General features: G+C 41.0%; 1 protein-coding gene across 1 annotated transcript in view; it reads left to right on the top strand.

Annotated features, from left to right (window-relative positions):
• myo10 (myosin X) overlaps positions 1 to 15,282 on the top strand; it is a 194,449-nt gene that overhangs the window by 28,199 nt on the left and 150,968 nt on the right. Inside the window, exon 2 of the mRNA XM_060905943.1 lies at positions 11,438 to 11,536. Coding sequence (XP_060761926.1) covers positions 11,438 to 11,536 — 99 coding nt within the window. The remainder of the gene's footprint in view (positions 1 to 11,437; positions 11,537 to 15,282) is intronic.

Raw genomic sequence — 15,282 nt, 5'->3', positions numbered from 1 at the left:
AGATGATATATAAGAGCAAGGTTGGTGGAAATAAAGTACAGGAACGTAGGGTTTATGGGAACTACTTTTTTTTTAAGGGTTTGTTGATTGTATCCACAAGCCAAACATCTCAAAAGTGTCCCACTTGCTCGAAGGTATGTACATTACGATGAGTTAATGATGTTTTGGCTCAAATAGACACATTCTATTTAGATTTCTCCTGATCGTAATTTTCTGTGTAGTGCTATTAAAGCTCATGTTCGAGTGTGTGTGTGTGTGTGTGTGTGGTGGTGGTGGGGTTTGTTGTCTGGAATAGCAGTTCAGTCAGAGCAAAGTGCACCAACGAAGAAATCTCAGGCATCTAATTAGAGAGAGTGAGTGAGGAAGTGAGACTTTGAAACGTAATTGTTGGAGTTTATGTTTCCGTTGCTAGCCCAGACAGCAGTAGCATGTGAAACAGAAGTGTCTTGTGACCTGCAGGGCTGCAACACTACAGATGTTCTTGTTTACTCCGTTCTAATGCTGCCACATCAACTGATATCATTAGCTTATAATCAGGAGCAGGTTTGTTACATCAGGCGAAACACAGCACTTTCCAGATGTTTTGTGTGGAAAAGCACTGAAACAATGTCAGTTAAACATTTCATCTTCCTATTTTACATGTGAAAAATGTCCTTTCGCAAAGTGACCAAGGTGATGGTTGCTTGAAAGTCATAATCCTCTGAGCTAGCTTTAGCAACCTGTTTTAAAAGGAACATATACAATCAGAGAAGCAGACTTGCATTAAAATGACAAGACAGCAGTCACTTAAGTTAAAAATGAAGAAGAATCTAGTTTTCTAAAACTGGCATCCTACTTCTCGTTGAAAGTAACTCTAAGAAATCTGAGAATATAACTCCTAGGCGCTGATGTACCAAGCTGTAAGTATTTTTGCTCATATTAACACACTTTAGTCATTCACTCTGGGTTGTCAGGAAAGTGCTGTCAAGTTTACAGTCAACAACCATATAACATACAGTGGTGCTTGAAAGTTTGTGAACCCTTTAGAATTTTCTATATTTATGCATAAATATGACCTAAAACATCATCAGATTTTCACACAAGTCCTAAAAGTAGATAAAGAGAACCCAGTTAAACAAATGAGACAAAAATATTATACTTGGTCATTTATTTATTGAGGAAAATGATCCAATATTACATATCTGTGAGTGGCAAAAGTATGTAAACCTCTAGGATTAGCAGTTAATTTGAAGGTGAAATTAGAGTCAGGTGTTTTCAATCAATGGGATGACAATCAGGTGTGAGTGGGCACCCTGTTTTATTTAAAGAACAGGGATCTATCAAAGTCTGATCTTCACAACACGTTTGTGGAAGTGTATCATGGCATGAACAAAGGAGATTTCTGAGGACCTCAGAAAAAGCGTTGTCGATGCTCATCAGGCTGGAAAAGGTTACAAAACCATCTCTAAAGAGTTTGGACTCCACCAATCCACAGTCAGACAGATTATGTACAAATGGAGGAAATTCAAGACCATTCTTACCCTCCCCAGGAGTGGTCGACCAACAAAGATCACTCCAAGAGCAAGGCGTGTAATAGTCGGCGAGGTCACAAAGGACCCCAGGGTAACTTCTAAGCAACTGAAGGCCTCTCTCACATCGGCTAATGTTAATGTTCATGAGTCCACCATCAGGAGAACACTGAACAACAATGGTGTGCATGGCAGGGTTGCAAGGAGAAAGCCACTGCTCTCTAAAAAGAACATTGCTGCTTGTCTGCAGTTTGCAAAAGATCACGTGTACAAGCCAGACGGCTATTGGAAAAATGTTTTGTGGACGGATGAGACCACAATAGAACTTTTTGGTTTAAATGAGAAGTGTTATATTTGGAGAAAGGAAAACACTGCATTCCAGCATTAGAACCTTATCCCATCTGTGAAACATGGTGGTGGTAGTATCATGGTTTGGGCCTGTTTTGCATCTCGGCCAGGACGGCTTGCCATCATTGATGGAACAATGAATTCTGAATTATACCAGCGAGTTCTAAAGGAAAATGTCAGGACATCTGTCCTTGAACTGAATCTCCAGAGAAGGTGGGTCATGCAGCAAGACAATGACCCTAAGCACACAAGTCGTTCTACCAAAGAATGGTTAAAGAAGAATAAAGTTAATGTTTTGGAATGGCCAAGTCAAAGTCCTGACCTTAATCCAATCGAAATGTTATGGAAGGACTTGAAGCCAGCAGTTCATGTGAGGAAACCCACCAACATCCCAGAGTTGAAGCTGTTCTGTATGGAGGAATGGGCTAAAATTCCTCCAAGCCGGTGTGTAGGACTGATCAACAGTTACCGGAAACGTTTAGTTGCAGTTATTGCTGCACAAGGGGGTCACACCAGATACTGAAAGCAAAGGTTCACATACTTTTGCCACTCACAGATATGTAATATTGGATCATTTTCCTCAATAAATAAATGACCAATTATAATATTTTTGTCTCACTTGTTTAACTGGGTTCTCTTTATCTACATTTAGGACTTGTATGAAAATCTGATGATGTTTTAGGTCATATTTATGCAGAAATATAGAAAATTCTAAAGGATTCACAAACTTTCAAGCACCACTGTAGGACATTACTGTAAAATATAGATGTAATTTGTTTACAGTGCAGATGGTAACACCACCTGGAAAATCATGCTTTCATGCCCTTCTCCCCAGCCTCGTGCTGTGATTGGACAGTGACTGTGTAGCATGTCTTTCATGTGCTGATGAACATGAAATGCAGTGGAACAGGAAATTACATTAATTTCTTACATCAAGTCTTTCTTTCTTATGTTTGTATATTTTGTATTGCACAGCTGTAAAGTACCTGAGCCTGACTACAAGTATTTCAGTGAACACCTGCCCTTGATATTTTGTGCACATGACAAATAATTGTGGAACTTGAACTTGAGCACTTCATGCTTAAAAAAGCTACTGATTATTATTATTATTATTATTATTATTATTATTAACAATGATTTTTTTTAACAAAGAGACATAAGAGGAATGCAATTTAGGTTCTGTTTTTCAGCGCTATAAATGAAATGCAATTGCTGGGTTTCATGTGACGTCACATCCGCCTCATTAGTTATTCAAAACTTTAGCTGGTGGTCTACCAAAGCTCAGTTGGCAAAGCGTTTGTACGAAGAAGGTGCATTGCTTGCATGAAAAATGCCTTACGCTTGCATTGTTTTAGGTTGCTCAAATTGATCAAACCATGAAACTGATAAAAGTTTCTTCAGGGTTCCCTTGCTAGGTGTCGTTAGTTTACAGTACTTTTTTTAGTCACAAAGCACTAAAGCCCCCAGCTGTTTCTTTGTTTACTCCTCACAAAGTCCGTATGCATGAAGTTCGTGACAAAATTCTTACCCAGCCATACAGTTACAATGCGCTGTGATCAGATTGCTGTTAGGTTGATTCCATTGCACATAGCAATCTTCTATCCTGAATCTCCACCCTGTTTAACTAAGATCCAGGTCTTTAAAGGGGTTTCTGATTATCTTTGTGAATGATTTACCTGAGAGATAGGAGCCAACAGAAGTGAGAATCAAGTGAACTGTTGTTTGTTTACACTTCAACTTGCAGCGCTTTGTTGTAAAGATGTGAACGAAAAGCTTAAAAAAACATACTTACATGGGCAAAAACAATACAGGATTCATTCGGCAGCGACTTGATACCGAGGTCCTTTACCCAGCCACATACAAAAAAGTTGTAAGCTTTCCACGCTTTCATCTGTTTTGCGGTGTAGAAGGACGTCTGCAACACCAGATAGTTGGAGATGTCGGGGAACTCAACTGAAGGGTAGTTTTTGAGATCGTATGACAAATCCTTCTTTCCCAGGCTGTAGGGGTTGATTCCATTGCACATAGCAATCTTCTGAATATATCTAAAGCGAGCAGTGGTGTCTAGATTAAGAGCATACTCTGATAAGTTATTGCTAGTTGTTTGCACTACAGCAGCTGTTTAGACCACCAGCCATTTCACTTCTAGTAAAACCGTGAAGAACAGTCACATGATTGAAACCCAGCAATACAGTTTGTGTCCTTTTTTTTTTAAACAAGGTGACTGGTTTTTATTCTGGCATGTCATCTCCTCAACTGCCTTGCGACCACTTTCCATAAGCTTATGTATAAAATGTGCAGATGGGTGAGAAAAAAAATGCCTGGAGTAAAAGCAGACAAAAAAGGCCTCATATTTTCACATTCTGTAGCACTCTGAACTGAGACATTCCTTATCAGTAGCTGGTTTCTCGTGGTACAAATTTTATACACCTAACAGAAATCTTCCTAATATTATGGCTTTCTTGCGAGTCTTCTATTTTATGTGATATAATTGAATAAAGGGGGGAAAAACATTGTACTACATTTATGATAAAATTATTTATTGAACTTTTATTTACTTTTTTTTTACATACACCTACATCATAATATACATTATTTGGCATGTGAAAATATAGTTTGTTAGTTCATTTTTTTAAGTTTTGTTTATGAGGCCAAAATGCCTTATAGTCACCCAAAGCACAATTTCATCAGGTTGTTTGTTTGTTTATTTGTTTGTTTGTTAGTCTCTGTATTGAATACTACAAAGCCCCAGAAGGGACAAGGAGGGGGAAAAAAAAGATGCACCTTGTACAGTTTTTCCGTTTAGGTCAGTGTACTTCCAGGTCAGTTCAGCAGCATGGAAACAGGGCTGCAGTGGAGGATGAACGCTTTACGCACTGCCTCCATTTCTGAAATAGCATATACACACATCTACACTACCGTTCAAAAGTTTGGGGTCACCCAGACAATTTTGTGTTTTCCATGAAAAGTCACACTTTTATTTACCACCATAAGCTGTAAAATGAATAGAAAATATAGTCAAGACATTTTTCTGGCCATTTTGAGCATTTAATCGATCCCACAAATGTGATGCTCCAGAAACTCAGGCCCTGTCCACACGGCAACGGATTCAGGTGAATCTGATAAAATTGCTTATTGTTTCGGCCTGGTGTCCACACGGCACCGGCGTTTTGGGTGCCCCAAAATGAAATCTTTTGAGAACGGGTTCCAGAGTGGAAAGATCTGGCAACGGAGCCGTTGCGAAGTCATCTGGATGAGTAGAACGGATTTGTTTACGATGACGTCACAACCACATGTGTTTCACGCCGGGTAGAAGTGTAACGAACTCGATGCGAGTTGTCAACAAATCCTATAACTTGGTTCATGAAACGCGCTTACAAAATATTTTCACTGTGAATATTTATTGTGTAATGGTGCAAAGTGAGAGAGAGAGAGAGAGAGAGAGTGAGAGTCAATCCCGCCAGCAAAAATAGGGAAAAAAATGAGCGATCTCACCTCTTCAGATGTTGGTTTAAGTCCTACAATACATTCCTCAAAAAGGGCGTAGAAAAACAAATTAATCCATCAACGTGTAGCATTCAATTTATTCCGGACCATTAAAGACGCCGCCTTCCACATAGAATCATACGTCATCCTCGCCGCCATATTGGATGGGTCAAAGCGGAGAATAAAGATGTCTCATTCATGTGCTGCGTTTAACTGTACTAACAGGTTTGCCATCCAAACGAGATCACATGGGATTACCTTTCACAGGTGAGACTGGAAAAATACTTTTCATTGTATTTGGTCATTATAACATAATTTTACGAACAGATTTTTCTGACTTTGTGGCTAATATGAAGTCTCACGCATAATAGTTTATGCGCATGCGTCCTTACTTCTTTTATTGTTGTGGTGTCTCCGATGGGAACGTCTTACAGCGCACCTAGAGGTGTGGCATGTGTATTGCATCGTTTTCAGCAAGCGTTGCGTTGCCATATGTACCTGATATTTTACTGATCCGTTGCCCATGTGGACGCGATTTTTTTTTTTTTTAATCTCGTTGCCATTGTCGTATGGATGTAGCCTCAATCTGCTCAAAGGAAGGTCAGTTTTATAGCTTCTCTAAAGAGCTAAACTGTTTTCAGCTGTGCTAACATGATTGTACAAGGGTTTTCTAATCATCCATTAGCCTTCTGAGGCAATGAGCAAACACATTGTACCATTAGAACACTGGAGTGATAGTTGCTGGAAATGGGCCTCTATACACCTATGCAGATATTGCACCAAAAACCAGACATTTGCAGCTAGAATAGTTATTTACCACATTAGCAATGTGTAGAGTGTATTTCTGATTAGTTTAAAGTGATCTTCATTGAAAAGAACAGTGCTTTTCTTTCAAAAATAAGGAAATTTCAGAGTGACCCCAAACTTTTGAACGGTAGTGTAAATAGTATTTACACAACTTTAAAATTTGCTAGTGTGAGAGTTTCTTATTTTTTACCAATGTAAGCTGTTGTATATTCAAAATTACAATGCGTTTTCAGCATTTACATTATCTAGACTGTGTGACCAATCATGTCGTCTCTTGCTAGAAGGTATGCACTGGCATCACTGTACGTGGAAGTCACTGCAGTTACACCCACTGCAGAATAGCTCACTTATTGAGTGGCAGCATTATCATTCAGCTCGAATGCCGCGAAAAAAGGCACACACACACACAATTTTTTTAAAAATACCATATCTACAAAATGGATTTAATGTCTTTATATTTGAAGCCAAAATTTTCAAAAGTCTCTGAACCTTTCACACTGGTGTGTGCACGCCACTGTTATTGTACTGGTCCGGAAGTACATTGACCTAAATTATAAACTTTTATGAGAGCTTGCAAAAGTACATCCCCCCCCAACTGTCTGTAGAATATAAATTTGCGTGCTACAGCAGGTCACTGGACAGCATAAATAAACAAAGAAAGCTATACTTTTACCCTGTCAAGAAATCCAGATTGTATAAATACACAAACTGAAAATACACCAATCCTACATGCGTTTATCTTCCCTGGGAAATATGCAAAGTTTCAGATACTCTCCTTCACAAGGTCTGCATTTACATTTTAAACCCATTGATTCATATTTATTATGACACAGAAACGCATTCCTGTTCTGCGTATAACACTAACTCAGATTTTGTTTTTGATTTTAAAGTTGAAATCCTTTTGAGGAGTATAACTGCTCTAAATTGCTTCATTAGTTATTGTATTCAACAGCAATCTGAATTTCAGTCGTGTTGTTGTTGTTGTTGTTGCATCTCTTGTCTGAACTGGTTGTAAAGTTTGGGATTGGGCTCGTCCTAGCATGAAGAGAAGTCAGCTGAGAAACTGTGTTTGGGGAAATGGAGGAAGGGAACAGAGGAGAACAAGGCTGAAAAGATTTCCAAATTTCACATCGATTGTAGGAAAGCAGTTGAATCTTTTCACACCCTTCTGGCACAACTGACACAGTGTATGCTATGCGAGGAAGGTTTTGAACACACACTTTGTCAGGCTTTGTTGTTGCAGAGACAGTGTGGATGGCCAGGAGCACAGCTGTCGTGTAGCAGACCAGGCTAATCATTCAGCGCAGCTGTGTGTGTATGCGTGAGACAGAGACAGAGAGAGAGAGAGAAGCAGCAGAACACAGTAGGTTGTCTGTGTGGTGAAAGAGAGGGAACATGGAGACAAACAAATTGGAAGAGACACAAAGAATCATTGCTACAGCTGATTTTCAAAATGAGCACATTTGCAGTTGGGAAATCTTTCATATTTACTCCATTTGGTGTAATCATTACAAAGAGGTGTTCCTATCCCAGTTCTGGACTATAATGTATTGACAACTGATCCAGGTTTGAAACTTGTTAGAGCTAATTAGTTAAATGAGAGAGAGAGAGAGAGAGAGATGAGAAATGGCATCTTTGTGTGAGGAGGAAAATGGGGTTAGAGTTCATTACTCTGTCTTGTATAGTGGGCTTCAGACCCAGTCATGCCTGTCCAAATCACCATGTGTTTATCTCATCAGCAGGTACATCAATGGGAAAAGTGTGTGTGTCTGTAGGCATATTTTATATTGGGTGGTTTTGACCTTATGGGGACATTTGGCTGGTCCCCACAAGGAAAACTTTTTTTTCTTCAGCTTTTATTGAAGAGAAATAATAATAAAAGAGCCTGTTTCCTTTTGATGACTGAAGATAAGGTTAGGGTTATAATTTATCTGTAGAATAGCATTAATTAGTTGCATTAATGTTTGTCAATCGATGGTCTTCGCAACAATAGTAAGACAAATTCCTTACATTATAGGCAGTTAGCAGATGCTCTTATCCAGAGCAATGTATACCCAGAGCAGCCCAGGGTTAGGTGCCTTGCTCAAGGGGACTTCAGCTATTCCTGTGGTTCTGGGAATCAAACTGGAAACCTTTTGGTCCCAAAGCTGCTTCTCTAACCATTAGACCATGGCTTCTGCCTTAGGTGTAGACATATGCTGCATTTGACTTACTCTGTAAGTGGTAATTTGCAGGTTGTTATGACAACATTTTCAACCTCGGCACATTCAGCAAAAATATGGATCATGTTCATCTTTGGTTATCTACAAGCTAGCAATCTAACTGATGAGTGATGTACTGTATATATTCTTAGTCAAACAGCAGACAATATAGTAGGCTTGTAGTACTCGAGTCCAGGACTCAGACTCGAGTCCGACTCATGCCCTAATTTTAAGGACTTGTGACTCGACTCAGACTTGAGCACTGATGACTCGGACTTGGACTCAGACTCCTGCATTAACTGAATTAGGACTCGGAAAGTGGAGACAAGGACTCGGATTTTTTCTTTATTTTTTTGGTAACATGACATAATTTGGGCGGCACGGTGGTGTAGTGGTTAGCGCTGTCGCCTCACAGCAAGAAGGTCCAGGTTCGAGCCCCGTGGCCGGCGAGGGCCTTTCTGTGCGGAGTTTGCATGTTCTCCCCGTGTCCGCGTGGGTTTCCTCCGGGTGCTCCGGTTTCCCCCACAGTCCAAAGACATGCAGGTTAGGTTAACTGGCGACTCTAAACTGACCGTAGGTGTGAATGTGAGTGCGAATGGTTGTCTGTGTCTATGTGTCAGCCCTGTGATGACCTGGCGACTTGTCCAGGGTGTACCCCGCCTTTCGCCCGTAGTCAGCTGGGATAGGCTCCAGCTTGCCTGCGACCCTGTAGAACAGGATAAAGCGGCTAGAGATAATGAGATGAGATGACATAATTTGGCATAAGATATTTATATCTACATTAATTTTGTACTAATTTTGTGTAAACTTGTCACAGAGTGTAAGAGTGTCACTAATTTCGTGTACCCTTATCTTCAGTCATCAAAAGGAAACAATTAGGCTCTTTTATTATTATTTCTTTTAAATAAAAGCTGAAAAAACAAGTTTTCCTTGTGGGGACCAGCCACATGTCCCCACAAGGTCATGCTCGTGCATCAGATAGACTCTCAGGTGCGCTCTGGACAGCGCGCGCACCAAGTGGACTCCGTAAATGACTCACATCTGCACAGGATTAAGGTGCAATCAGCACGCCTATATAAAAACTGTGAAAACACACTTACTTTGCGAAATACTGAGTTGTGTTGCTGACACATTACCAAGCCTTATTTCCTTATTTGGGTTCATGATCCCTGATTTCCTGTTTCTCGTCTTTAATTCTACCAAGTCTACGATAGCCTGTTTGTGCCTCGCTCTACCTATTGCCTGTTTCACCGTTTTACGATTTTGTTTGCCATTCTGGATTGTTTACCTGTCTTCACTTGTATTAATAAACACACCTTTTACACTTACCTCTGTCTCCCAACCATCTCTGACAGAATACTTTGCGCTCCCTGACAAAGACAATGCACATTCACCTGTTCATATGTCATGTTCAGGAACAAACTCATGTTAATGGCGCTAAAACAGCCACCGTCAAATGGTGCGGTTGGAGTCTTGGACTCAACTCGGACTCGACTCTAATTTTTTTTAATGACTTGGACTTGACTCAGACTTGAACACTGGGGACTCGAGACTGGACTCGGACTCGAGGTTTAGTGACTCGACTACAACACTGCAGTATAGTGTACTAGTGTTATTGATTTAACAGGTAATTATATAGTACCAGTCAAATGTTTGGACACATTTTCTAATTCAGTGTTTTTACTTTATTCTTATTAATTAAAAGACACTTCATGTCTTAAAGTAATGACGGACTGTTGTTTCTTTTTCCATAGTTCAGCAATTCCATAATATGGATTACTACAGTTGCAGAATAGGGCTGTTTACTGTATTTTTATTATTTGCTATTTACAATTTGATCTCAGACGCATTAAGAAGGCAAGAAATTGCACTAATTAACTTTTGATGAAGCACACCCGTTAATTGAAAAGCATTCCAGGTGATGACCTAATGAAGCTGGTTAAGATAATGCCAGTAGTGTGCAAAGCGTCATCAAGGTAAATGCTGGCTGCTTTGAAGAATCTAAAATATGAAACACATTTTGTTTTTTAACACTTTTTTTTGTTTACCACATAATTCCATATATGTTCCATATGTTATTTCATAATTTGGATGTCGTCAGTGTTGCTCTACAATATAGAAGATAGTCAAAAGACAGAAAAAGCTATGAATGAGTAGGGGTATATAAACTTTTGATTGGTACAGTATGTCTGTATGTGGAATCAAAATAAAATCAGAAATGTATTGATTTATGATGTAAACTAAAGCAAATATTTGTGTACATACAGTATAACAGACTTAAAGATAAGAAGTGCTACTTTGTGTGATTCTGTGCACAGCCATGTTGATTTGATGATTTTTAAAGATGCTATATTGTAAAAATGGACTTGTTCTCTGAGGGTTTGTTTGGTGCTCATACAACAAGGTAATCTGTATCAAGTTAAGCTTCTTCAGTTCAGCGATGACAAAAACTGATTTCACATGCTGTTCAAATGCAAGAGATCACAAGAGATCAGTTTCCAATGATGGCCAATGACTACAGTCAACATCAATTTCAGTGAAGTTGCACAGTCAGCTGGGACGTGGGTTTCGTAATAATCTGATGCAGCTAACTTCAAATGACAAGTGAATAGACTGGAACCTTCTTCACCATATTTCTTTTTTCTCGAGCAATGAAGTTCACAAGCAAATTTGCCAGAGAAGTCTCAGGTTACAGAGAAGTAAACAGCTGGTTAATGAGCAGTGGCCATATTTCAAGTCAGAACTTGTAATATGTGAGTTAGCGAATAAAATGGAATCAACACTTTGACTGTGTTTATAAATGTGACTGAATAATGGGTGATCTGAGTGAAAACAGGCTGTTAGTGAGAGAGACTGAGGAAGGCAATGTGTGATAAAATAGATAAACATAATATTCACAGCAGATGGAAATCAATAATTGAAAATGTATGTCAGAGACACTCGTGTATTGATATCATTTTCAGGCATTGTTGTATTATTATACAACAATGCCTGAAAATGATATCAATACAAGTAATTTCTTTGTAAGTTTATATTAAATAGCAGTGTGTGTGTGTGTGTGTGTGTGTGTGTGTGTGTGTTTTGCAGGGTTCTCGTGTGTGGCTCTGGGAGGAGGATCAGTATTGGGCCAGCACTGTGGACTCGTGCTCAGGTGGCATTGTGGTTTTCCGGACCGACTATGGACAGGTAAATCCCTTTGTGTGTGTGTGTGTGTGTGTGTGTGTGTGTGTGTGTGTGTGTGTGTGTGTGTGTGTGTGTAAATCCCTTTGTGTGTGTGTGTGTGTGTGTGTGCGTGTGTGTGTGTGTGTGTGTGTGTGTGTGTGTGTGTGTGTGTGTGTGTGTGTGTGAAAGAGAGTAATTATTCAGAAGGCAGTAGCATAACATCTGCTCTATAAACTTCAGAGAAGAGGCTCACCTGACGGCTGGCATGGTCTCATTTTACACTCACACACGCACACAAACATCCTGGGCTGTAGCAGGTTAGTTATTACCATGAAGGATGTCAGTTTCTCAGTGGACGAAGGGATAAAATGGGATTTAATATCAACAAATTTGAAATGTCACTTACTAACTCTGTGTTCACGATAAATCATCTGCTGACAGTTTGTTTGATATACATGCACACAACACAAACCCACATGTTCATCAACAGCAGCATCAGACAGAACGATAACGTGACATGTGAATGAAGATTTTCTTGACTTTATACAAATCAAGTATGATGTGATAAAGCAAAAAAATTTTGGCATGTAACAATTCACCCAATTCACAATTCAATTCAATTCACCATATTGGGTTCATGATTCGATTTTCCCACACTATTTTCAAAAAAAGATTAAATTAAGAAAATTTTATTATCAATTTCATTATATGAAATGTAGCATTATTTTCCTATTCTTTATCAGCTTAAATGTTCATTTTGTTAAATTTATAAAGAGCTTTCATTTTCTTAAAAATCAACAGTAATAATGTACGCACATGTGTTGGAGTAAAATATAGCAGCCTATTAACACCTATTAACTAAAACACATCCTTTTATTAAAAATAAAAAAATTTAATAACAAATTCATATACAATGTATGGCCAATATACAATGTTGGTTCCAAGGTTGTCATAGCCAGGGTTGGCAGTGGGGACAAGCTCCCACTGCCTAAAACATGCTCCCACATGGCATGCGCCTCAAACAGCTCTGACAACCAAGTCCAACTCCTGGCCTGCTCATGCAATTTAGTCTCTAAGCCCGGTGGAACTGCTTCTACTGACAGGAGAAGGGGCGAGTGTGGGTCTCTGCTGCCTTAAAACCAGTTGCTTCGGATAGGTGGAGCATCAGCCTGGGAAGGCAGTCCATCTAGGAGAAGGTAAATGCTGATTTCAAACCTCTGCTGCCTTGCAGCCATATCCAGTTATGGAAAAGGCTTCAGGAGCAAACCTCAAGGAAAAATCTGTAGTGGGGCCCCTAAGGCGATTGGATTGTCAACCCCGACCTCCTTCTGGCAGCTCCTGCAGCCAATCTGATGCCAAATGTATTGCTCTGTTCTCGTTTGGACCACATAGGTGAGGCCGAGGGGGATTTTGTTGACTGGGCACCACAGGCTCTCCATACACTTTGCCTAGGCATGTGCCCTGGAGAGGTCACTCCAGTGCTGCTGTTCTCAGCGTCAGAAACAACATGGGAGGCAGCAGTTACGAGTTGTCAGTCCAGACCGATTTGCATAGGTTCAGGTGCTATGGGCTGTCTCTGACAGTGGAAGGGATTATCATACGAATAGTCTCACTGGTCAGCTATTGCCTGCCTCAAGCTGGGCAGCCCCCAGCCAGTAAGGTGCTGACCCACCACAGTTAGCCTGCTTCATTGGGTGCTTGGAGCTAAGGGTAACAACCAACAAGCAGACCGTAAACCTCGCACAAGGCAAAGAAAAAAGAAGGAGAAAACCATCACTCTTGTGACTAGCAAGCTGGAATGTAAGGACAATGTGTCCTGGCCTGTCCGATGACTTACGTCAGGTTGATGACTCCAGGAAAACAACTATCATCAACTGAGAGGCCAAAAGGCTCAACAATGACATTGCTGTGCTGCAGGAGACCAGATTCCATTCAAATGGCAGCCTCAGAGAACAGGACTACACATTCTTTTGGCAGGGAAAGGAACCAGAGGAACGGCGATTGCACAGCATTGGATTCGCTGTGAGAAACTCCTGTCATCAATGGAACCACCATCCAAAGGCACAGCCTAAATCCTCTCGCTCTGTCTCTCAACCTCCTTTGACACAGTGAACATCTTGAGCATCTACGCACCTACACTCTGCTCATCAGCTGAGGTCAAGGATGAGTTTTACAAGGAGCTTGATTCCACTTTCAGAAGGATTCCTCCCACAGAACACCTGTACCTGCTTGGGGACTTCAATGCCCTATTGGGAGCTAACCATGACTCCTGGCCCCACAGCATCGACCACTTTGGTGTTGGCAAGCTCAACGAGAATGGACAGAGACTTCTAGAGCTATGCTCCTACCATGACCTCTGTATAACCAACATGTTCTTCTCCACCAAGCCAATCCACAGAGTATCCTGGCGGCACCCCAGATCCTGCCACTGGCACCAGCTGGATCTTGTTATCACTCAAAGACCCTCGCTGAACTGCATCCTTGTTACTTACAGCTATCACAGTGCTGACTGTGACCACTGACCACTCCCTGGTCGGCAGTAAGGTGCATCTTCAGCCCAAATTAATCCACTGCTCCAAGCAGAAATCATGCCAATGTATCAACACAGCCAGGACAACAATCTCAGACCTGTGTAAATGCTTCGTTGACTCTATTGAAGAAGCCCTGAAGGACTGCCCCACAGACAATGCCAAAGAGAGATGGAATCACATCCATGATGCCATTTACAACTCCTCCTTGGACACCTTCAGCAAGAGAGACAGGCAAAACCCAGACTGGTTCGAAGCAGGAATCGATGAACTTGTGCTAGTAATTGCAGCCAAGCATGCAGCACTGCTCAACTACAAGAGAAAGCCCTCAGAGAAGACATTCATTGTGGTCAGGAAGGCCAGAGACGATGCCCAACCTCTGCCAGAGCATCCAACTCTCTGCTGACTGCAGCAACATCCATGCCATGTACGATGGCATGAAGTAAGCTTTCAGTCCAAGTGGCACCAAGATCACGCCCCTGAAGTCTGCTTCTGGTGACATCATAACCAACCGAAGCAAGCAGATGGAGTGATGGGCAGAGCATTACCAGGAGCTGTGTTCCAGGGAGAATTTTGTCACCGACATAGCAGTTGAGCATACTGATCCCCTGTCTGTCATGGAGGAGCTTGATCTTCCACCCTCTGTAAAGGAACTCAGCAAGGCCAGCAACTCCCTAGCCTGTGGCAAAGCTCCAGGAAATGAGTTCATCAAGGCTGGCAAGAAGTCAATTCTTCTGCACCATTTGCATGAGCTTCTGTTACAGTGCTGGGAGGAAGGTACAGTGCCCCCAAGATATGCATGACGCCAACATCGTCATTTTGTACAAGAACAAAGGCGACTGCAGTGACTGCAAAAGCTACCATGGAATATCCCTCCTCAGCATCATTGGGAAGGCCTTTGCCCAGGTAGTATTGAACAGGTTGCAGGCACTTGCAGAATGTATACCTGAGGCAGAATATGGATTCTGTTGTGTCTAATTTCAAGATTCAAGCAGACCTTGTGGTTCCTTTAACAAGCTTTCAAATAAACAAAGATGTACCTTGTCGGATGAACGGTTGATGATGGATGGATGGATGGATGGATGGATGGACAGGTGGATGGAAGGCAGGCAGGCAGTGTTAGCAGGCCGGGTTAGCATGCTAACAGAAAGGCTCCAAGAAAAGTCAGTAATCCAGTAAAGGTACATCAAAAGTATCAACTTAAGATCAAAACCAAACTAAAAATATTTCCAACTTGTTCTT

The sequence above is a fragment of the Neoarius graeffei genome, chromosome 23 (assembly GCF_027579695.1).
Source record: "Neoarius graeffei isolate fNeoGra1 chromosome 23, fNeoGra1.pri, whole genome shotgun sequence".
Lineage (NCBI taxonomy): Eukaryota > Metazoa > Chordata > Actinopteri > Siluriformes > Ariidae > Neoarius > Neoarius graeffei.
This window is presented reverse-complemented; position numbering and strand designations above follow the sequence as displayed.